This window comes from Catharus ustulatus, chromosome 21, assembly GCF_009819885.2.
Source record: "Catharus ustulatus isolate bCatUst1 chromosome 21, bCatUst1.pri.v2, whole genome shotgun sequence".
Classification (NCBI taxonomy): Eukaryota; Metazoa; Chordata; class Aves; order Passeriformes; family Turdidae; genus Catharus; species Catharus ustulatus.
The window spans coordinates 5,145,106-5,167,793 of NC_046241.1; the positions used below are offsets into that span (position 1 = coordinate 5,145,106).

A 22,688-nucleotide genomic window follows, 5' to 3' on the forward strand; every position below is an offset into this window, starting at 1 on the left:
CCCAGACAGACCCTCCATGTGGACAGGCTCATCTGGCACACTGCAGCTGTGGCTGGAGCATGCAATGGCCATGGAGGCAGATTTCAGCCTGGCTCCAGTTTCCCACAGATGTTCTTTAGATGCAGTTCGGGCTCTCCCAGCAGCACGAGTGTTGCTGGAGCCAACAAAAAGGGAGCCCTGGGTGGGTGCAGGGAATGGATTTTGCTCAGTGTGTGAACTCCCACAGTGCTGGTAACTGGGAGGAAGATCACAGCAGTGCAATGCCCAGGAAGGGGCGAAGGTGTGCCCTCCAAATCAGGGTCAGCTCTGCCACTGCCAGGAGCTCGAGGATGCTCTGGGGGCTCTGGCTGCAGGCAGCTGCTGCCTGGACACAGACTGTGCAGTAGCAAGTGAGTGGAGGTGAGGAAAAGAGAAAACCTGAGATCAATCATCCCCTCAGGGTGACCCATCTCTGCCTGGAGAGCAGCAGTGTAGCACCAGGTCCTTACAATAAAAGCAGCACAATGCCACCCACAGCCCCCAGCACTGAGCTGCTCTGTGGCCCCTCATGGCAGCACCTGCTGTTGGCAGAAGCCTAGGAGACAACTGGATATCTGTGATGTCCCATTTTTAGCACCTTCCCATCATGGTAGCTGCTGCATGACCTGGGGACAGCTGGGCTCCCTCCTGCTCCCTGCTCTGAGCACCCGTGGCTGAGGCAGTGTCTGCTCTGTGGCAGAGAGCTCCAGCCCTGAGCACCACTAAATGTGCCTTCAAGTGAAGCCAAATTTTGTCTGCCTTCACTGGGGTACAGCAACAGCATGAGCTGAGGCATCAGATCCAGGTGGAGATACCAAAACCTCTTAGCAAAGCTCTGGGAGCTGAGACCCTCCCCAGGTCCCTCTGCTTCCTTCAGTTCCCTCTTCTCCTGCAGGCAAATATCAAGTTCGTCCAAGCAAAATGTTTGCTCCACAACTGCATTTTAAAAAGTCATAATTCAATAAGCCAAACTTCCCCACAGAGCCAGTAAATCAAATAATCTCCTAATATCAAATCCCCACTCATTAACTCCAGCTGTTTTTCCACCAAACATTCCTTATTTGCCTTTCAAGCCAGACCTGAGGCATGCAGTTGTTATTTGTCCTAAACTGTTAAAATCTTTGAATGAGCCTTAGCAGTGATGGCTGATTAATTCAACAAAGAATGACTGAAAATGAGAAGCAAAGTCAATAGTAGGAAACTTTGCCCTTGGTTTCAGCTTCCTGGGCCTGTGAATTCCTTTTTCCTCTTCTTACTCACCATTATGGTGCATCTTCTCTGTTAATATACAGTTTTGAAAATAATGTGTATATATAGGAATATTAAAGATCTCTTATTTTCTAAACAGTTCATTGAAATTCCAGCAGGGTATCTAGCTGGAATCCCTCAACATTTGCCATTACAATGAATGTTTCTCTCCTTGTATTTTCAAAAGTATTTGGGATAGGCTGAGACTTCCAGAGGAGATTCCAAATACCAACTAAGGATTTCATTCCAGTACATGGTTATCATAAAAATCTCTATAAAACAGGCATCTGACACATCCACTGCCTGTGCCAGCCACCACTGTCCTCACAACCAAAACTGAGACCACAAATACAGCTACAGTAAACTGACTTTTCCATACAGAGTGAGAACAGCTCAGCAGTTGTATCCTGAACTTACATGCCATGCACAAAAGCAAAATCTTCATAAATGGCAGTTATAGGAGCAGTAGGAAGATCACAGTCCAGTTCTGTTCTGATCTGTGGTGGAGTTGGCAGGGCTGACAGTTGGTAAAAGTTATTAATATCTAAACAGCCAAATTTGATGTGGAATGTTTGAGAGAGCGAGGAGTGGATGTGTCATTTTGAGGTTTTCTTTTCTGACAGCAGCAAGGTACTAATTTTAAATACCAGGTTTAAAAGCTGTGATACAGAACTAAGTCCTGTAAATAGATATATCCTTTTTTTTTTTTACACTGATATTTTCTTTTTTACTCTGAAACTGGATTTCTGCATTTTCTGTATGTACATTAATGAATCATATGTGTACAAATCCAAATTAAAAGAAAACCTGAAATCTGTCTGTAATTGTAAGGAGAACAGGATCATCCAAAACACCAACAGTCCACATTAAATTAGTATCTAACTGCCAGTATCAATATTTATGCAGCATTAACAGGGCAACAGTTACTTAAAGTCAGTATTTGGCTGAAAAGATCAAATTTGGATACCCAAGATGAGGTGTCTGATTTTGTATTTGGACATCTAAAAAGCAGATCCTGGTTATTATTAATTTTGAACAGATGCTGAACAACAGCTGCTTTCAATAGATTCAGAGAGGATTCTGGATGTTCAGCCTCACATCACACCACTGACACAGATAACAGGCTGCAGGTCATTAAGCATACAAACCTCAGCCAGGATCTTTGGCCTAAATGTTCACAACCCAAAGACAATCCACAACTTTAAAAATAAAATAAAAATTTTAAAAAGGCCATTTATAGACAAGTAAGAATGGTGATGTTTTTAGCAAGTGTTTAATGAACCAATCTGCTGGTCAAGGGTGTGCATCTGACACCCCTGCAGATCACATAGGAATGCAGGGTCTTACCAAAGCTGCTGCCTTCCTCATTTTGTTTCCTTTTTCCCCTTCCAGGGTCCAGCAGGAGCCCGTGGTGCACCAGGGGTCCGAGGGATGAAAGGCCGCAGGGTAAGGCACTCCATGAGCTTCCATCCCTCTCCTGCTCCAGACACTGCAAAATAATCTGCTGGTTTAATCTGGGGCTGAGCAGAATTTGGGTAGCAGCTCCACAGACACATTTCTGCTGCACATAAAGGCTTGAAACAAATCTTAGCAGGGAAGTGAATGCAGAGGATGTGTAAGGGCAGAGGAGTGTCCAGAGTAGAGGTCATTCCAGTCTTTTCCAGCTAGCTGGCATGTCAAAACACAGTTTATGGATGCTTCTGGTGAGGATGATGAAGATTTAGTTGTCTGAAGGTATAGATGGGCTGTGGGAAAGGATGCAAGTATCAAACCAGAAAAGGTGCCTGCATTGCTATGGGAGAAAAAGTAGGTGAGATGTGAAGTGTTGTGGTATAGCCAGAGGCAGATGAAGGAGGAAATGTTATGTCATGACACAGGATTAGGAGACAAGGCTGACAGAAATAGAGCTGGGCTGTTCTATCCATGTGTTCCCCTCCAGTCTCACAGGATTGACACCTCCCAGCAGGGCTCCACAGGTGTGAGGAAGGTGGGCTTACCATTGTCAGCAAATCAAATTATGAGCACATCCTGTGCCTTTCTGAGGGCTTTTCCAGCCCTGATTTTATGTGTATGTACCCCAGCAGTACCACCTGTAAGCACAGGAGACTCCTCACCCTGCCTAGTGCTGGGTGAGGCTCTGCCTGGCACCACTGACAGTGCTGGGGGTTCACATTTCCCTCAACAAAGAGCTCACACACACACAGAGTCAGCCCCTGTGTGGCTCTCCCTGCTCTGTTTGGGTGACAGCCGACAGGGCAGTGACCTCCAGACCTGCCAAAGCTGCTTGTTTGGCTGCCTGTGACATCCAGCCCCCGTCCCACTGAGCTCTTCAGCCTTTCTTCTCCAAAGGGATATTTATTGCTGGAGCATTCCTGCTTTGGATTGCTTTTCCTTGTCCAGCTGCTTTACAAAGTATTAATAGTGAGCACACACGAGTTCTGCTGAAGGCCCCAACAACAACATATTTTGCATTTCTCCCTCCAAGGATCTGTTTCATTTTCAAGGACATACACTGAGGTAAACTCTACATTTTACCTACTCCCACTCTCTGCTTCTCCTGCAACTTCTGCTTGAGGGATTCAGAACAGCCAAGGATTTTGTTTCCCTATGCCACAGTCAATGCTTTCTTCAAATAGCTGGGACCAGCAAAAGAAAATGGAATAACCAACTAGAAAGCTTTGTAACCACAGATTTATGTACCCTGGAACTGCTCTAAACTTTCAAATCACAGAAGGATGCCAGTAACATCCAAGCTTGGCAGATATTTATCAGGGCTCGTCCTTTAACTTGTGACTGGGAAAAAGCTCCCACTCCCCTGTGCTCCTTGGTGGACAGGCTCATGGAATTCATTCCCCAGCTCCACTTGCAGAGGGGCCCCTGTGGACTGTGGTTCCTCTGTGCTGCACAGCAGGGATTAACTGGGCTGGCTGGGACATCCATGATCATGTTGGATGAGAAACTGGAGGTGTTCCTTCATGGTAGGCTCTGAATGGATGGTGGAGAATATCTCAAGGTAAAACTGCAGCACAGGGTTGAACAGGAAACACTTGCTGGATGGATCCAGGCTGGGAATGTCCAACAGGAGCAGGCTCCTGGTGAGGTGGGGCCTCTGAGGGCATCAGGGGCTTTTGCCAGTGCCTTTAATGTTTGCAGTGACAGAGAAGGAGCTGCCTCCTCCAGCTGCCAGCCAGGGATCCATCCCCATCCCTGCCACTGAACTCCTCCTTTCAGCAGGCATGCACAGGCAGCCCAATTGTCTGGCTCTTGGGTTGTCTGATTCCCTCACACAAACCTTCTGCAGCTCTTACATCCATACTGGCCTCGAGTCAGCCCACAAGCAAAGCTGGATTCAGCTCCCAAGAAAGGAGGTTGCCTGGGACATCAGGGACCTGCCCTTGGCTGTAGCTGGATCCAGACAGAGGGTTCAAACCCTCCAGAGAAACCCTGTGGAGCATCAGCTGCCACCAGCACTGTCCATCCTCAGAATGACATAACATAGAGACCTTCAGCTTCACTGGGTTTGCATTTCCTCTCCAGATGTTCAGCCCAGCAGACCCTGTGCCAGTCACTCCCTCTGGACGTGCCTCCACAGAGGAAGCCAGACTTCAAAGTGCATCCCAGCCCTGCAAACCAGGAATGCAGCAGTGGCTGCACCCTGACAGGCTGCAATGCCTGCAAAAAGTCACTTCAGGATGTGCAGAGCACTGATGTAGAAAGGAGGTGGTGCCTGGGGAAAAGGGAGCATTAAGGAGTTGGTCTTGCCCTAAGGACAGCAGTATTGGAGAGGGGTAAAACTCTGCCTAAAGCTCTACCAGCAAGGAGTGAACCTCTGCATCTGCTGCTGGTGCTCCTGCTCTCAGCTGCCATTGCTGGGCTGTGCTGTGTGCAGATCTGGTGTAGTCTGAGCACTGCAGTGATACAATCCATACAGAATTTGTGAGACACAGAGATGCACTTTCTGAGATCCCCAGCAAAAGGACAAACCTGGGCTTTGCTGGGAAATTCTACAGATTTCAGTGGATATGATGTAGGGAAGTCAGTATTGTAAGAACCAGCAGGTTTCCTGCCTGGAGGATTTCTACTTTGAATATCTCTCATTCACATTTTCCTTCTCTTCATACCCTCAGAAGATATTCCAGGCACATAGCATCCTATGTTTGCTTACTTGCTCCTTTGATTCCGGCTCTTGCTTTACTCAGGATGGGGAAATGATCCCCCAATTGTAATTTCAGACATTACCCTCTGTCTATCCTAGCTTACAGAAGGGGTAATTCAATTCAGAGTGGAAACATGAATGCAGCCCCTGCCAGATGTTTGTGGATTCCATGAGCTCTGTTTGTGAATGCTTCATTAAAGTTATTCTGCTTTTGAAGCAAACGTACATAGCAAATATGGTTTTGATTGTAAAGAACAATGGAGACTTTTTGGGGTCTGCATTTATGTTGTGATAGCTTTTATATTGTCAAGATATGTATATTTTAACAAGAAAAGCTTTTTTAAATTTGTAGCCTTCTTTTTAGTCCTGACAGGGCTATTGTTCCTTCACAAGTCTTTGTTTGTTCCACCAAACTGATACTGAACAATCTTCCTCAAATGTTATTTCCTTTCTCCTCTTCCCTAAGGAGAAGAAACTTGGAAATGTGAGCCCAGTCTCATTTCCCTTCATCTGCACTCAGTGTAGCACTTGGATGTGTGCTTAACATCCAGCTAGTGACAGCTAAGTACATACTTAAACTTAATTATTTAACCAAATCAAGGTTTAAATTTGGAGGCAGTTGGTCTATCAAGTCCCTTGCCCTATGTCACTTAAATCCTAAAGCACATTCCTGCAAATCAGCTCCTCAGAATTGGAAAATGTGTGGTCTCCTAAGGATGATGTCATCAAAAGGACTGGGAATCTCTATGAAAGGCTGAATATCAACCAGAGCCATGATTTTGTAACTCACATTCTAAAGCTGCACCTGAAATCCTGCTGAAAGTGCCTCACCTTGCCCTGTTCTCCTGGCCAAGGTGCCTGTCAGTATTTCTAGTTTTATCCTCTCACTGCTGGGTTCTGGCTCAGGTGATACAGAGGAGCTTTTCAAATCTCAAAGCACATTTCTCTTTTTCACTGTGCCATTCATTCACCCAGCTCCTGCATCAGCTGCTGCCCAGGTGAAGCCTGCAAACCCAAGATAAGGGGGGCACACCTGCACTCCAGGGCCTTTGCTGCTCCATGCCAGAGGGAAGGAATTGCTGCCTCTGCCACATGGACACGATGATTTCCAGCATCACCAACTGCTGGAATTTGTAAATGCCAGGGATTTGTAAAGTGGTGTTATCTAAGCAAACCTGAAAATATTTGCCTTTCAAGCTCAGCTGAGTTGTTGTTCATGGAGAAGTGGAGGGTATTGTTTTGCTTCCAGGGATCTTTCTAGTTGACTGAGAAAGCCTTAGAAGTGTTTGGGGAAAAGCTCATTCCAGATCCACGGCCAGGGATGTCTCCCTTTGGCTTCACTCAAGGCATCTGCTTGCTTTTGTGTTTGGCCAGACTGTGATAGTGAAGTATCAATATCTGGATAACTGGGTAAGGAAGGAGCTTTGGGTTTCTGGAACAGAGCTACTGGCTGCTCCTTCATGCTGCTGTTCAGAGGCTGCCACTGTGTGTCTGAGCCCTGAGTAGGTGTTTAACAGGAGGAAATGCAGCTCTGCTCTACAGAATCACCTTGGTGAGTACATAGCTCTGCAGGAACATTGTCTACTTCAGCAGCAGGATATATCCCCATTTCCTCACCTGGACTGGCAAAGCCTGAGCTGAGCTGCCCTGCCTTTGGGAGTATTCACACCCAGCCACTGTCACAGTCCCTTGTTTACTCTGGGGTTTCTGACAGCACTGCTTGGTGTTGCTCAGCACAGGGAAATGCTGTCCTGGCCTCCACTGACCAAAGGGCACTGAGGGTCCAGGGGGAGCCCAGGGGCTGTGCTCAGCCCTGTTGGCCAGGCCAAGCTGCCAGGTCTGCAGGGGGAAGGCACCTTGAGGAGCACTGAGGCTCCTGGCTTTGGGATGCTCCCTGAGAGCTGCCAGGACCTCACTCACTCATCTCTAACCAGTGTTGTCAGTGAAAGAGACTTTTTAAAATTTAACTAATTGGCTAAATGTAGTTTTTCCTGTCAGGGTGGATTAAGGAAAGCCTTTCTCCCAGGTTCCAGCCCAGAGAAGATGAAGCTTGCCACATGTATTTGAGAATAGAGGGTCACTTTCTCCTTCTCAGGTCAGATGCCAATGAGATGTGCTGTGATGGGATTAGGCAGTGACTGCTGTGAAGGGAGATTGCCCTGGCAGATCCTGCCATGCTGGTGACAGGGCTCTGCTGGAAGAGATGAGGATACTGAAAACACTTCCCCAGCCACAGCCATCCCTGAGGGCACCCAACAGCTCCACCTGGCTCAGGGCAGCCCCTGCACTGGCAAAGGGGCTGGACAGGGCAGGACAGGCTACAGGAGATGGGTCTGGAGGGGCCAGACTCATTCCAGTTTCCTTCCCATCTCTAACCCAGATCATCACTGTAATCTCCATGTCCCACTTGCTTCTGATCCCTGTTCCCTCTGCCAGGTCTGAGCTAAGGAATCCTTGCCCTCTGCACATCCTTCCCCTGCTCCACTAGCAGGTCACCACATCATCTCACATAGCGAAGATGTAATTGCACAAAATACCCAAGTGGCTGCTCAAAGAAAAGGGGAACAGTTTGTTTTCCAGGGAGGATGAGCATTTGGTTGTTGAGGGTGCTTTCCCAGGGTGCCAACATCACACCCATGCTGACACCTCCCTTCCCAGTGCAGGTCTGGGTCTTTGCTGGGTGTCCCAGTCACCCCAGGCAGCCTCCAAGATGCCTCCAGGCCCTGCTCTTCCATCACCCCAAGTAACAGGGCTGTCTGACTCGAGCTGTCAGTAGCCCTGCTTTTTTAAAGGACCTTCTGGTCTTTGTCATTGTGCTTTGAGGTTTATAGGGACATGGATTAATAAAACTTTTGGTCTTTACTGCTCTCTGATCTAGGGGCCAGCATGAGCCACAGCACTTGGGGTGTTGGGCTGGTGAGAGGTGCTGTGACATTTGTGCAGCACAGCCCCAGCTGTGAAACACCCCTTTGGTTGTGGGGATCCCATCTGGGGCACAGCCCCTGTCTGTCTGTCTGTCTGTCCTGGAGGCCAGGCTGAGCATTCTTCAGAGCTGTGCCATACTGGCAGTGCAATACAGGCTCTTGGTTATTCAGTCTCTGCTCCTCTCAGCAGCACAGGGCTTTGCCAAACTCAGTAGGAGTTTTTGCATTATTCTATATTGACAATGTTTGTCTGCTGTAATAATTTGGCTGGAGTTCCTATACATTTCTGCTGTACACTGCCTTTCTTTGTGAGTCTCTCTCTTTGCCTGTCATCCTGGAGTTGCTTTTCTAACACACTGGCTCCCTAGCCCTGTTATTACTTTTGGCACTGGGTTTGCATCCCGATTAAGCACATTGGCTCCTGTTTTCCCTTTCTGCATTGGCCAGCTCTCAGAATTCCTCTTACCACTACATTCTAGCACCACTCTGTGTTTTTATTTATTATTTATATTGCAGTAGTGCCTAAGAGTCCTAACTGAGCTCATGAACTGATTACAAACATGATGTCTGTTAATGGAGTCTCTTCATATGCCGTTTTTTAACTCTTTTATTTTCTTTGACTGTGGCTCTTTATTTTCTATCAGTGTGACACACTGGTCTCTGGGGGTCAGATGGTGCTGAGGGTTGTGTTTTCAGCTTTCCTGAACAAGCTTGATGATCTTTAAAGTCTCTTTCAACCCAAACCATTTTTTTCTGTGATTCTCTGATCATATCTTCACCCTCTTCCCAGGGCTCTCCTCACTTGGAACCCTTTAAAACAACAAGGATGCCCCTTCCTCAGTGATGCCTGAGCTGTACCATGAACTGCTTAACTTTTGCTACTCATACCTGCTCATTTGCAGCAGGGTTTGTGTCCCACACACCCAGGAGCAGGAGCCAGGTGTGGCACCACACCCTCCCCACCTCCAGATGTACCTGCCTGGTCCTTAACAGCAGCCAGATCTTTAAATATCACCTAGCTGTAGCTGAGGGCTTGGAGGCCACCTGCCAGCAAATACATCTTTCTCTTTAGGAAGAATTTGGGGCCCAAGATGTTGTGAAGGTACAGTGCAGGGGTTTGTGCACCTCTGTACCACCACTGTGACCCTGCAACAGTGTGGTGTGGCAAGGGTTAAGGGCTAAGGTGTTGGAAAAGAAAGGTTTCTAGGAAGGAAAAGGTTTAGTGTCAATAAGGCTGGAAGTGCAAGTTTGTGCATTGCAAAACTGTTGTCATGTAACTATTGTCTGAAAATAAGGCTGTTCCTGGCCTGCTTTTCTCCCCTGGCTTGGGTTAGTGGTTGGTAGTTGGTTTAACAGGAATAAAAAGTGCTGTGTGCTGGTAACAGTGAGAAATGGAGCAACAAAACACAGAAAGAATGTTTTTAGTCCTGGGCTCTGAGCTGCTGTGCCCAGCCCAAGCAGGTATAAGTTGGCTGAGCCAGGATTGATCTCATGGACTGTCCTGGTGGCCAAGGCTAAAGTGACAGCTGGATTTTCCAGTGAGCCATATCCTCTGTGTTCTTATTTGTGCCTCTCTTTTGCCTCCTTCCAGGGTGCCAGAGGCCCTGATGGACCCGTAGGCGAGCCAGGGTCGCGCGGTGTCAAGGTGAGTGCCAAGGCTGCTCTCAGCTGTGCTGTGAAATGCTCTGGGCAGGATCTGGGTCACATCCTCCTCCAGGAACAGGGATGTCCAATTGCTCCATGAGGATCAACCAGCAGGGATGAGTCTGTCTTGCAAGCAGAGTAAAATCTGTCCAGCATGGGGATCAGGGGCCTTGCCCACACTCCCAGCTGGCTGGGGAGTTCCTTGGGGCACAATCCCTGGTGTTTGGCCTCTCTAAAGCTGCAGGAAGGGAAATCTGATGCACAAAAATGCAAGAGCAGATGGGCTGGGGTGGAAGAGCATCACCAACAGTTTGTGCTCCTGCTGATGTGCCTTTGTCTTTTTGTTTTGCAGGGCCGGGCAGGGCAGCCGGGCAGGGCGGGCCCAGATGGGCTGCAGGTATGTCCTGTGTGAGAGCCCTGGGGACACCCACCCTGGGACACCCACCCTGGGGACACCCACCCTGGGGACATCCACCCTGGGACACCCACCCTGGGGACACCCACCCTGGGGACATCCACACTGGGACACCCACCCTGGGACACCCACACTGGGGATATCCACACTGGGACACCCACCCTGGGACATCCACCCTGGGGACACCCACCCTGGGGACATCCACCCTGGGGACATCCACCCTGGGGACATCCACCCTGGGGACATCCATACTGGGGACATCCACCCTGGGACATCCACCTTGGGGACACCCACCCTGGGGACATCCACACTGGGACACCCACCCTGGGACACCCACACTGGGACATCCACCCTGGGGACACCCACACTGGGGACACCCACCCTGGGACACCCACCCTGGGACACCCACCCTGGGGACACCCACACTGGGGACACCCACCCTGGGACACCCACCTGGCCTCAGAGCCCTGCAGGCCGCAGCACCTCAGGTGTGTCAGCTCCTCCCCAGCTGATAATTGCTGTAACTAATTGCTGTAACTAATTGCTGTAACTGTGTGTTCCCAGGGCAAGATGGGGGACACTGGGGAGACTGGAGCACGCGGCTTCCCAGTAAGTGTCCATCCCTTCTACTCTTTCTTTCATAACCTCAACTCCTTAAGTTTTGAGTCCTGGTCCAGGAGGGAGAATCTGGACCCTATCTCACACTTACAGGGCCACCTCTTCCCTCCTGTCACTGGAGCATTTTTGAGGTACACATTTCTTCCAAGAGGCTGGAGCTGACCCTGGTGTTTTTAATTTTTCTAGGGTATCCAAGGACCTTCTGGACCTCCAGGAGCAAAAGGGGCTCCAGGCGACCCGGCAAGTGTCTCATCACTCTCTCTCCATCTGTCTTTCCTTGCACACAGACACTTCATTTCTTTCTCTGTCTGTCTCTTCCCCACCATTTATCCCATTCCCAGCTTCTCTGTCCTTGCCAATTGCAGCATGGTCAGAGATGTGAAAGATTTGGCTAGAGTCCTAGGAGCCATAAGGAAAGACAAGGTCAGACCCCTGGAAAGCAAAAGGGAGCCATGGATCTGTGAGGGAGAGTGTAGGATACAGCCTGGGGTGGATTTTGGAAGGGAAAGTAGAAAAGAAGGGCAAGGTTGGGTCTGGGACAGGGTCAGATGTAACAGGAGGAGCTGCAGTGTAAGGTGGAGTGGGAGGGGGAGAGGAGGGAGGCTCATGGTGTCAGAACTGAGCCCACAGCTTTGGGAGAGTCACAGGGGAAAGTCAGACCTCGAGGAGGATCAGCAGTGCTGGACTCTAAAGGGACAGAGTAAACCAGACACTTTCAGATTGCCCACTGCAGTTGTTTTAGGTGGGAGCCAGGAAGATGAAGGGTGTTCTGAGCTCTTTGCCTGTTAAGGTGCCTCAGCACACCCACTGCTGGCCTCTCCATCCCACTAGCCAGATCTTGCACAGTGAGAGCTCCTCTGCCATGTGGGAGGGAACTGGTGTTTCATCTTACAGACCATGGAAGTGATGGCTCTTCAGAAATGAAAACAGTTGTATGAAAAAAAGCATTGTGTCTCTATTTTGCAGGGTCCCCAAGGACCACAGGGGCCACCCGGACCTTTGGGAGAAATGGGGCAAAAGGTAGGTGTGAACTTTGTTCCTGTTTGATTTCCCCTTCCATCAGGAGTGGCAGGACTGAGGGAGGAATAACCATGCAGGGGAGCATCTCCACACCTTGCAGTGTGGAACAATCAGAAAGGACTTCTCTGAAGTCTGAAAGCTTCCAAAACAAACAGTGAAATCAGAACTTTGAGCACCCTTTTCATCAGAGGCCACAGACACCCAGCTGCTGGAAGTACAGACCCATCTTCTCAAGAGAAAAGGTGACCATGGCAGGGACCAACATTTTGCACCAGAGTGCAGGGTCAGGGAACAAATCCAAGCACAATTCAGACTGATACTGGTCTTCCCTTCTCCCTGGTGCTAAACAAACACAGGTTTGCCAGCCCAGGTGGCCATGGCAGCCCCAGCAGAGGCTGCTGCAGCCAGTGCAGGAAGCCCAGAGCTGCCTCTGCTGCTGACAGTGCTGCTGGGCTCTGGTTGCCATGAAGCAGTGACACAAACACACCAAAACCCAGCAGTAGCTGCCAAAGTGTGCCCCAGTGGAGTGCAGGGGATGCCTCCATGGTTTCCCCCAACTCCTCTGCATTTTTGGCTTTATTTTACTCCTCTTAAAATAATACAGTCTTGGCTCTTTCTGTCACATGTGCCAGTGCTCCTTGCCCAGCTCCTTTCTGTAGGTCCTGAGCTGTAACACAGACATGAAGGTGGCTTTGAATGCAGTCTATGCAAAGTGTGTGAGTCATTAAAGTTTCCATTCTCATGGCTGCTGGACTGGATGGAGAGAGCTCTCAGCATGGTAAACCACACTGGGGAGCTGGAAAGCTGCTACTGAGCCACTCTGGATGCTGCCAACCAAGAAAGTACAGACCTTCATTCAAATCTGTAACTCCTCCAGGAGCCTCTCTCTGCACTGGCACCTCTAGAGAAACCAAAGCAGGATTTTTGCTTTCGTTGGAGCTTGAATTTTCTCATTGCGTGACATGACCGTTTGTTCACAAACCCAACACACACCCTGCTCCCTCCTCTGCTTGAATCCAGTTCAGCAAGCCAGGATTTATTCCCTGGGTAGCTCCCTTGACTATGTGCTCTTTTTTCCTTTATTCCCAACTGTAAAAAGAAGGGAGATTGTTGTCTGGAATGCAAATATCATAAGTAAATAAACCACTCAAATCCTTTAAAGAGAAGCTTTACTGTCCCATCTTTGGGCTTGTTTTACACACTCTCATTCCATGCTTCCCAGAGGTAGGAGCAAATGTACAAAGATTAAAGCTCCCAATAGATCTTGGTACTAAAGATAGTGAGAGACTGTGACCCCTCTTTCAGGGGCTGCACATAGAGCTGAACTGAGTGAGAACAGTTTGCAAGGTCATTCTCACATCTTCCATCTTTCTATCTTCATTCCTATCTTTTTCCAGGTCAAGCACTCATTTTTGGCTCTTTGAGGGATGCCAAACCCCTCTACTAGAGTCTGTGCTCACACAAGAGTGAGAAACTTTCAGCCAGTCCAGCCTGGGCTGTGGAGTTCTGGTCTGAGCCCAGGCATTGGCCTTTGGGTATTTGCTGGCCCAGTATGGCCAGAGACAGCTGGCTGGTGGATGTCAAGGCTAACCTGGCCAAAATTCATGCTGAGCTGCCCTCAGCTCCCTTTAGCAGCACCATCATGCCCCTGCCTCTCTGGGAATGGGAGCAAAGGCTCAGCTGGAAGCTATGGGGCAGCTTGACCCTCATCAGAAGGAGCCTGTTGGTGCAGAGGATGTGCTCACACCAGTGGGAATGGAGAAATGGGGCTGCAGGGAGCAAGAGCAGTGCCAAACATTTCTGTTACCCACTGTACCAGCCCAGCCTGCTGGACCCTTGCAAAGAGCTCCCAAATCTAATTCTGGACTTTTCCCTTCTATCCCAGCTGGTTCCAGTGCTGCTCCCTGGTGGGGTTTCTGACCTTAGGAAGCAGAGGGATTGGAAGGAGGCAGAGAAAGGTGCTTGGCAGAGGAGGCTGGGGAGAGGGAGGTGTGAGAGTTGAGCAGAGCCCTCCCAAAATCCAGGCACGAGGGGCCTCTTTGATGCTGTGGACCCTGAGCCAGCTCCAGGGAGGTAATTGCATTGCAACCAGGGCTTGGCTGTCCCAGGAGAGCTCTGCTAAAGGAGTTATGTCTTTGATCTTGCTTTCTGCTTCATTACAATGGGTTTTTTCACTATCTTGTTGTGGTTTTTTTCCCAGGGACCGCCAGGCTCAATGGGACAACCTGGTCTTGCAGGTGAACCTGGCATGAAGGTAAAAAAATCCCTGAGTGCAATTTCTCTGTCAGACTGGGGAGATAAATGACAACTTGTGTTCCTGAAGGACTGACATTGCAGGTTTACCCTCCAGCAGCCAAAGCAGACAGTGCATTCGATATAAGATAAAGTTTAAAAAACCTAAAACTGGGTTAATTTTAGCCATTTTTGCAAATTCCTGAGCCCCATGCTGAGGGAGAGGCTGTCAGTGCTGAGGAGAAGCCTCATCCCAGGGATCTTGTGCCTCAAGAGCTGTCAAGGGCCTTGGAAATGAAGCTCAACTCTTTGCAGATCCAAAATCTCAATGGAGAGAGGAGTCCTTGAGACTCAGAGATCCAGGCAGCTTCTACCTTGAAACCAGAAGAGTCTTAGGAAGGTCTCAGATTTAAAAATACCCTCAGACAAGGTCCTGCCACAGTTTCCAAGCCTCAGCTCTCTGGGGACTGAGCTGCTCTGATGGTTAAGGGGGAAGGGTGCCCTGCTCCAGATCATGAATGCACCTTCTTGTCCACATAAAAGCCATCTCTTTGTTTGACAAAAATCCCAGTGCTGAGCAGCTCAGAGGGGGCTTTATTCAATCCTAACCCCCTTGGTTTGAAGATTTGCTCCTGTGAGCAGAGCTTTTGAACAAACTCTATGTGGGGATTAAATGCAATTTCCTCTGTGCTGCTCTTCACTCCCACCCCCCACGCCATCCTTTGCCATGTTTTCCTTGGCAAATCTTCTGACACTTCACTGGAGCTACCGTGTCTTTGGCATCCTGAGTCTGCATGAGTGTTTCAGCTCCAGTGCTCCTGGCTGGCCCTCCTTGGAGCAGGACATGATGATTTGCACAGACACCCTACCTGCTGGCCTTGCTGGGAAGTTGTGCAGTGAGAGTCCCATCCTGCATTTCTCCAAACTGGAAGGAGCTGGACTAAGCCTGGTCTGTGCAGAGCAGTTTGCTGTGGGATGAGGTTTATGGATCTCTCAAACCTTTTTCCCTTGGATGCTCTGCATTTCCTGAGCTCTCTTCCATGCAAAGCAGATTGTTGGGTGGGCACCCATGGGAGAGAGCTGCCCTGTGGCCATCCTACCCCAGTGCCACATTGGCAAGATCCATTTGCTTGCCAGCTCCACTGCCTTCTGTTCATTTAACTGCTCTCAAAGGTTCAGGTTCTTCTGGAACTGGAGCTAAAAGGGTGTTGGGTTTTTTTTTCTCCCTCACTCTGGTTGTGTCTACCAACACACCACATTGCACCCAGCCTGCTGCTTGTCTGAGAGTGCCTTCAGGAACTGCAGCTGCAGGCAGCTCAGAGCCCTCTGTGACCCCTGTCCTGCTGAGCATCCCTGCAGCAGAGCCTGTGAGATGTGTCCTTCTTTGCTGCCCCTGTGCTGGGCCTTTGAACCCCCCTGAAAACTCAGCTGAAGGCATTTGTGCAGGAGAAGGAAAGAAATAATCAGAATTAGGAGTGCAGTGGGAAGTACCTGATGCTCCCTCACTTGAGTGAACAGCTCATCTCTCTGTATGTGCTTCCTTCCTCTAGGGTGATCCTGGCCAGCTAGGAATCCCTGGAGAGCAAGGTCTCGTTGGCCAAAGAGTGAGTATGGCCACCTTCTGGTGGAGCTTCTGTGCCTCATCAACTCCCCAGAGGTTCTGTCCCTGCTCTCCCCCAGCCTGGACATGCTGACCCTGTTCTCTGCATCCCACGACCCTCCCAGCCTGTTCCTCCTGCTGCTGGTCCAGCCCCAGCTCCCCAGTCTCTCTGAGCCTCTCAGATGGGACAGGGAGTGTGAAAGGGGCAGTGTGGGAACAGCTGTGGGAACAGACCCCTCCTGTTTGCCAGAGGCTGTGTCCGTGCAGCGCCGGGACGCTGGAGCAGGAGCAGCTCCAGGAACACTGGGCACACTGTGCAGGCGTGGGAGGGGATGAATGCTGGATTGAGGCTGGCAGGGGCTGTGTCCCTTCCCAGGACTGAGGTCAGTTGTTGGAGCAGGATGAGGAAGCCCCGGGTTAAATGAATTCAGACTGAGCTCCTTTTCCTGCAGACAGCATGGAGGAGAAACTGGCTCAGAATAGAGCAAGAGGCTGAGCTGCTGCTCTTGCTCCAAGACGAGCTTGTTCAGCTTAGGGTATGAGATAGGACACATGTTAGAGGGCAGGGCTGGGCTCCCATCAGTGAGCCAGCTGCAGAAAGCTCAGGGAAAAGCACATTTAGGCACAGCCTCATGGTGATTGCTTCTGTCCACAGGGAGAACCCGGGCTGGAAGGGGACAGCGGGCAGCTCGGGCCAGATGGGATCAAGGTAATCCTCACCCCCATGGAGTTCCAGTCTCACACATCTCTGTGTCCCTGTGATTCCCAGAGCTGGGAAGAGGCCAAGGGGATTTTGGGTCCTCTGTGGAATAAGCCTCTGCCCTGCAATCTCTAAGGATTTTTTTCTGCAAGCACACATAACAAACCACTCCTGTTTCACTCCTCTACCCACGTTTTTTGGCATCTGCTCAGATCTCCAAAAAGGTCAAGTTCTTCAAAATCTGGTTTCCAACAATTTGTCTGTTTTATTTGAGCCTTTACAGATCAAATTTCCAGCTAATCAGGAATTCCTGGGCCTGGCAAGGGAAATCAAGAATTGTCCATCACTCTCTCCTGCACCACTGACCAGAACAATGTTAGAGAGTAAAGAAACCAGATCCCCTTCCCTTGGCAGAGCCCCAGGATCTCACTCAGGGTTCACTCTGTATCTCACTGCTGTGAGTTTGCTACCTTGCCTTTGGCACAGGGCTCTGGTTCCTGTCCCTGCACAGCCAGCCTTTCCAAACAGGCCAACAATTTTGTTCCATGGAAAGAAAGAGCAGCCCATCCCACAACAATGCAGTTTATTGCTTCTTTCTAGTTAAACTATTTGCCATGTGTCTTTACTTCTGCTTATCTCTGAATGTTGGACCAAAAATCTCTTCCTTTAGGACAATCAAGGCTTCTGTATTCTCTTGCACTGCTGGCATGGCCAGGAGCTGTTGAACCAAACCAGCTCTTTCCACCCCAGATGTGTCTCTGGACACTTCACCAGATGTGTCTGTGCTCTTTAACCAGATGAGATCTTGTTGAGCTCTCCCAACACAGGTGCAAGAGGAAAATGGCTCAGTTCAAGGCTGCTTGGCTGCAAGGTTGCTCTCAGTATAAAACTGGCCTTTCTCATTGTCTCCTTATAATTTTGAGTGGTAGTACTGAATAATACAAAATATTTACAATATATATCTTGATAAAAGAAAAGCAGCTATAAATGTACTTCTTACACTTGTATGGTGGTATTTCTGGCCTGTGTTTCAGTTGGTTGATCTTGCCAAATACTAAAATTTTATTATCTGCCAGATTTTTTCACAAATTTCATCATCTGTTTTCACATGGAAAGCTTTAAGTGGGTATTTGGAATAAATTCTTCACTGCAAAGGGTGGCCAGGCATTAGAGCAGGAAGTGGTGGAGTCACTCTCCCTAGAAGTGGCACCTGGGGACACGGGTTAGTGGTGGGCTTGTCAGTGCTGGGTTGAAGTTTGGATTCATTCGTCTCAAACTTCCTTTCCAACCCAAATGATTCTTTAATTCTATGATTCTGTAATTGTCAGAGCAGTGATTTGACAGGATACCCAGTGCTCAGGCCATAGATGCTTTACAGGGCACAGTGACACAGTTTCACAGAGTGTTTATTGGAGCCCTGGGCTGATTTCTGTTTGGCAGCAGGAGCTGAGCAGCCACTCCAGACAAACCCATCCTATTAAAAGCCTTTCAGCATCTCAAGCTCAGGGCTTCTGGATGAGGCAAGGGGGACTTTCAAATCTTGTCTGCCTGCCTCATTCACGTGGGAGGTTCAGGCCTTAATGCAGGAGAAGCAAAGAGGTTCAGGTTACTCTGTGTAATGGGGGAGTTCTTTCTCCTTCAGCCAAGAGATTGTAAAGAAAAGAAACCTGGGTTTGCTCCTTTTTTTAAATGTCAAGTGTATTATGACTCATCCTCATTCATCCTTTTTCTTGCAGGCTCTCTTCCTCTCAGACTCCTGAAATATTAATTATGTGGTGGGGTTTTCCCTTGCAAGAGCTTTGTACAGTGACCCATGTGTTTGTGTGGGTATGAAAACCTCCCACCCTCCTCTCTTCCACAGGGAGACAAAGGAGAGCAAGGCCCAGAAGGAGAGAAAGGAGAGAAAGGCAGTGAAGGACTGAAGGGAAAGGAAGGAGCTCCTGGATATCCCGGCATCCCAGGTGTCCGAGTGAGTCTGTGAACCAGCCCTTGGTGGCCCCTGGGCTCCCTGTGGTGATGACTTTGTGAACCAGGACACTGCTCAGGGCAGGGGGTCACCTGAGATGGAACTTGTCATAAACATTATGCTAAAGTGGGTTATTTCCATGAAAAACGTTTTCATGAAAAGCTCTGTCCAGGAGGTGGTTTGGTCTTTCAGCTGGGATTCACCCTGGAGGATGTGAGTCTGGTCTGCCACAGGCTTTGAGAAATGGAGCCTCCCTCCCACACATCTGTAAGGTGGGGTTAGGGGGGAGGCCCAGAGGACTGAGAGGGGCTGGTTGCTCCCTGGTTGCCACAGCTGGCTTGGAGCTTGGAATTGGCCACCTTGTGCCTTCTCTGATGGTTCCTTGCTTGCTCCTGGTCTTCCTTTCTAAGATTTCCCCATTAAATATAGAAAACAACTAGGAGAAATCAGCAGGCTGACTCCTGGATCCTCAGTGAATATCCTGGGTATGTCTGGTTCACTTGGAGGTCTGATCTTGGTACTGTGGAAAGACAAAGTTTGATTCTGGCTCTGAGATGAGAGGAAGCAGGGCAGTGTCAGGTGGAAGAAGGCTCTGCCCAGTGCCCCAGGGCTGCTCTGCAAATCAGGCCTTTCTGCTTGAAATGTGGAGTTTATCAGGTTGATGACATGGTTTATTATTTATTATTATTGTGATTGTTGTCTTGGATCAGAGTTATCAAGGCTCATTCACTGGGATGCCCTGCTCCCCTGTGGCATTTGTTTTACCCCTCCTGCAGCTCCACACTTCTGTGGAAAAACAACAGGAAAACCAAATTTAAAGGCAGCTCTGGAGTCCCAGCCTGGGCTGGGTGGGAAGCAGCAGGGCTGCAGGTACCACTGAGCCTGGGTGGATGCTCCACGGTGAAACATCGATTTTCCTTTTGGTGGTGTTGTGGCTGGCTAAAAGGAGGGCAGGGAGAAGGGTGTGAGAGGATGGAAGCAGCAAAAGAGATGGATTTGTGTTATTTTTGGGCTGAGGTTGGGATTTGAGCACTGACTCGACTAGAAAGTGGAAACACTGGCTTAATACTGTAGTGCAGCACCATAAACGTGCAGAAAAAGCCTCTAGTCCTGCCCCAAATAAGGCCACCCTTGGCCACAGGCCCCTGTACCCAACAGGGAGCCCTTTCAGGATTGGGATCATACCACAGGCAAGGGTGGTCCCCAACACCCCAGCTCCTTCCCAGCTGCAGGCTGGCACAGCTGGGCAGTCGCCCTCCTTCTGGCTGCTTCACATGTTTATATTGTGTATGTTTTAAGAACCAATAAAAATACTAAAATCATGCAAAAGCCATATTAAGTTAGAAAGTATAAAATACAGATTCTCTCAGACTTTGTCACTGCTGTTTGCCAGCATGTCCCTGGGAACATGATGCTGTTTTCTGGTTTATTTTTTTTTTAAAAAGGAGTCAGTAGAGCCAAGATTCCTGCCCATAATCACTCCCTTTTGGTTGTTTTTTCTTACTGCAGAGTGCTATATTTCCATCTACTATTTTATTATACTTCTTTGTATTTCCTAATGCCTAAACTCAGGCAGACTTTCAGACCTGCGTAGGCTCCAGATAGTGCTGCCTCCCCTGCCAGACACTGTTACCTAATCCACAGGCTGGTGTTCCTGTGCTCACTGAGGTCATTTAAATATGGAAGTCCTCTGACAGAAGCACAAATAATTTTCCTCTTCCCATTACTAAGAATTTCACCCTACATTCCCATGGAGAGTATAAATATCAGTGGGATCTTCCTTAGATTTCTGTCAAGATAAGGATTACAGCTCGGAAGTGCAAACTGCTACAAGTTACTGCAAGCCCCTCCTTTCCAGCTGAGGGTCAGAAGCTGGAATATCCAGCCAAGCCATCCTCTGGAGGATATGCTGCAAAAGCCACCACAGACATAGCCCACCACAAACTGCATGATGCACAGAAGTCTTTAAGGCTACTGGACTAAGACAACAAAAAACCTTGTCCTGGGGAAGGTGAAGGTTGTTCAACCAAGGGCAGATGTCAAGGTGACAAACTCCTGTCCAGGATTTGTATGGAAATTGATTGGGGAAGGTGTTGATGGCACTGGAATTGCAGGGAGAGGGAGCATGTTGGGTTTGGGTGCTGCAGATACTGAGGGGTTCCACACCACCCTGCTGTGAATGACTTTACTACTTCTGATGTGACAGAGTTATGCTGTCCAATAATCACTTTAGATGGTTTTAAGAACTTCATTTTTAGCTATTGCATCTCCATTTGGCCTCTCCTGGCATGACACCCCTAAATCCTTACATCTGTGCTTCACCACATTCCTGCCTGGATCCACTGATGTTTTCCTGGGCTTTTCCTCAGCCCCAGTATTTGTTGGGATATCCTGCTCAGCTGCAAAGGGGACAGGGAAGATTTTGATGCTTCTGTGCCCTTAGCAGGAAAGGTGCACACACAAGGATCTGTGCAGTTACCTGTGCCAACAAACTGAGCTCCATTTGGGGGTGTGAAGCTCATCTTCTGCTTCTGGAAGTTAGTTTGAGGAAGCTGATGCCCATCTGTGATTGTGGACACAGACAAGGTTCTCCTAAACCTTGGCTTGTCCCTGTGTTACTCCAGAGGGGGACTCACAGGGACATGCCCTCCATGGACAGCAACAACCTCTGGAGAAAACCCCTTTTCATCACAAAGTTCTGCAGCCACACCACGTCCTGAAGGTTTGTCCTTAATGCCAAGGAAATGTTTAGTCTTAATCTTTATTTTGCTTATGTCTACAGGAATGTGACACTTCCCTATCAAGTGTCCTTGTGACAGATGTAGGAAATGAGGTGCCAGATTGCTCTGAAATGATCTCACTTCACTGCTGGTACATTTTCAGCCTGTTTTGTATATCCTGGCGTGGAGCAGAGGCTGGTGCTGGCAGAGCAGGTACAGGAGCTGGAGAATTTGGCACAACAGCTCACACCTAACGTGGCAGCAGGCCAGCATGAAGGATGGTAGGAGATAAAAGGATCTGCCGTCCTGGAGCTCCCTGGAGATGGCAGACAGAGAGATGTACCCCAGAGCAACTCTGAAAGCTGGAGGAGGCACAGAGGGTCTGTGCTGCCCTTTTGGGTCCTGCAGAAGAGAGCACTCACCTGGTGATCAGTGGGATCAGCAGAGCACATGTGGCTTTCAGAGCAAGACTTCATTTTCCAGAGAGTCATCCCGATGCTGAGAGCACATGACTGCCTCAGCACAACCAAACTTCCCTCTGTGCTCAGGAAACGTTTTTCAGAGATCTTCAGCTTTCACTTGGCTCAGCCATTTCCAGCATTAACATATCTGAAAACCGATTTCCACTGTGGTTTTGAATCTCAAACAAAAAGCAGCAGGGAGGCCCCAGTCAAGTCTCCAGGGGTAGTTTGTACGTGTTTCAACGCCAGTGGATTTCAGCAAACAAACCTGGCAGCTGAGATGGTCCATGAGCTTCACAGCTGTGGCTGGCAGGGCTCAAGGCAGCTGGAGCTGAGATAAATGAGTATCCTCTATCTTTTGGTCACTTTGTCCAAGTTCACACTGCTCCGTTCAGCCCCAGTTCCTGCCCAGTGGAGGAATGGGCCAGTTGTCCCCCTGGCCATAAGAAAGAAATGAGAGCACCAGTGCAAGATCCAGTTGGAATTCCCAGAGATGTGTACCTTTCCTGAGCTTATTATTCCACATATTATCTTCTGTCTTCTAACACAAATGCATTGCCTTCACTTGACTTTGACTCTCTTCTGAACGTGGCCATTTGCCCTCTGGTTTGAACAACAAAAGGCTGAAAATCCCTTCCCCTTGCAGAGCACCAGGAACTGTTTGGGCATTCAGACAGACTGGCTGGAAATGCAGACTTTTTGTATGGGCAAGGCAGAACGAGGATATTCCCCACACACTGGAAAGTGCAACAGCCTGGTGAACTCTGGCAAGGCGTCCACCAGCAGTGCAAGTCATGGTGTGGTTTGCCAAAATAAAAAGATGATTCATCTGCTCATCTGTAAGGCTGTCAGGGAATAGAGCCACAGAGCCTGAAATGCCCAGAGAACATCCCTGGAGAGTAACCTGCATTCACAAAGGATCTGAGTGCCCATCAGAGCTGCTCGTTGCATCAGAGGATGGTAAAA

At 49.0% G+C, this 22,688-nt stretch overlaps 1 protein-coding gene across 2 annotated transcripts in view; it reads left to right on the forward strand.

Moving 5' to 3' along the window:
- The window catches only part of COL27A1 (collagen type XXVII alpha 1 chain), a 141,394-nt gene that overhangs the window by 89,320 nt on the left and 29,386 nt on the right, over positions 1 to 22,688 (forward strand). For both annotated transcript variants that reach the window (XM_033077501.2, XM_033077502.1), the window contains 10 exons: positions 2,659 to 2,712; positions 9,938 to 9,991; positions 10,343 to 10,387; positions 10,970 to 11,014; positions 11,210 to 11,263; positions 11,990 to 12,043; positions 14,244 to 14,297; positions 15,826 to 15,879; positions 16,531 to 16,584; positions 18,437 to 18,544. In XM_033077501.2, coding sequence (XP_032933392.1) covers positions 2,659 to 2,712; positions 9,938 to 9,991; positions 10,343 to 10,387; positions 10,970 to 11,014; positions 11,210 to 11,263; positions 11,990 to 12,043; positions 14,244 to 14,297; positions 15,826 to 15,879; positions 16,531 to 16,584; positions 18,437 to 18,544 — 576 coding nt within the window. The remainder of the gene's footprint in view (positions 1 to 2,658; positions 2,713 to 9,937; positions 9,992 to 10,342; positions 10,388 to 10,969; positions 11,015 to 11,209; positions 11,264 to 11,989; positions 12,044 to 14,243; positions 14,298 to 15,825; positions 15,880 to 16,530; positions 16,585 to 18,436; positions 18,545 to 22,688) is intronic.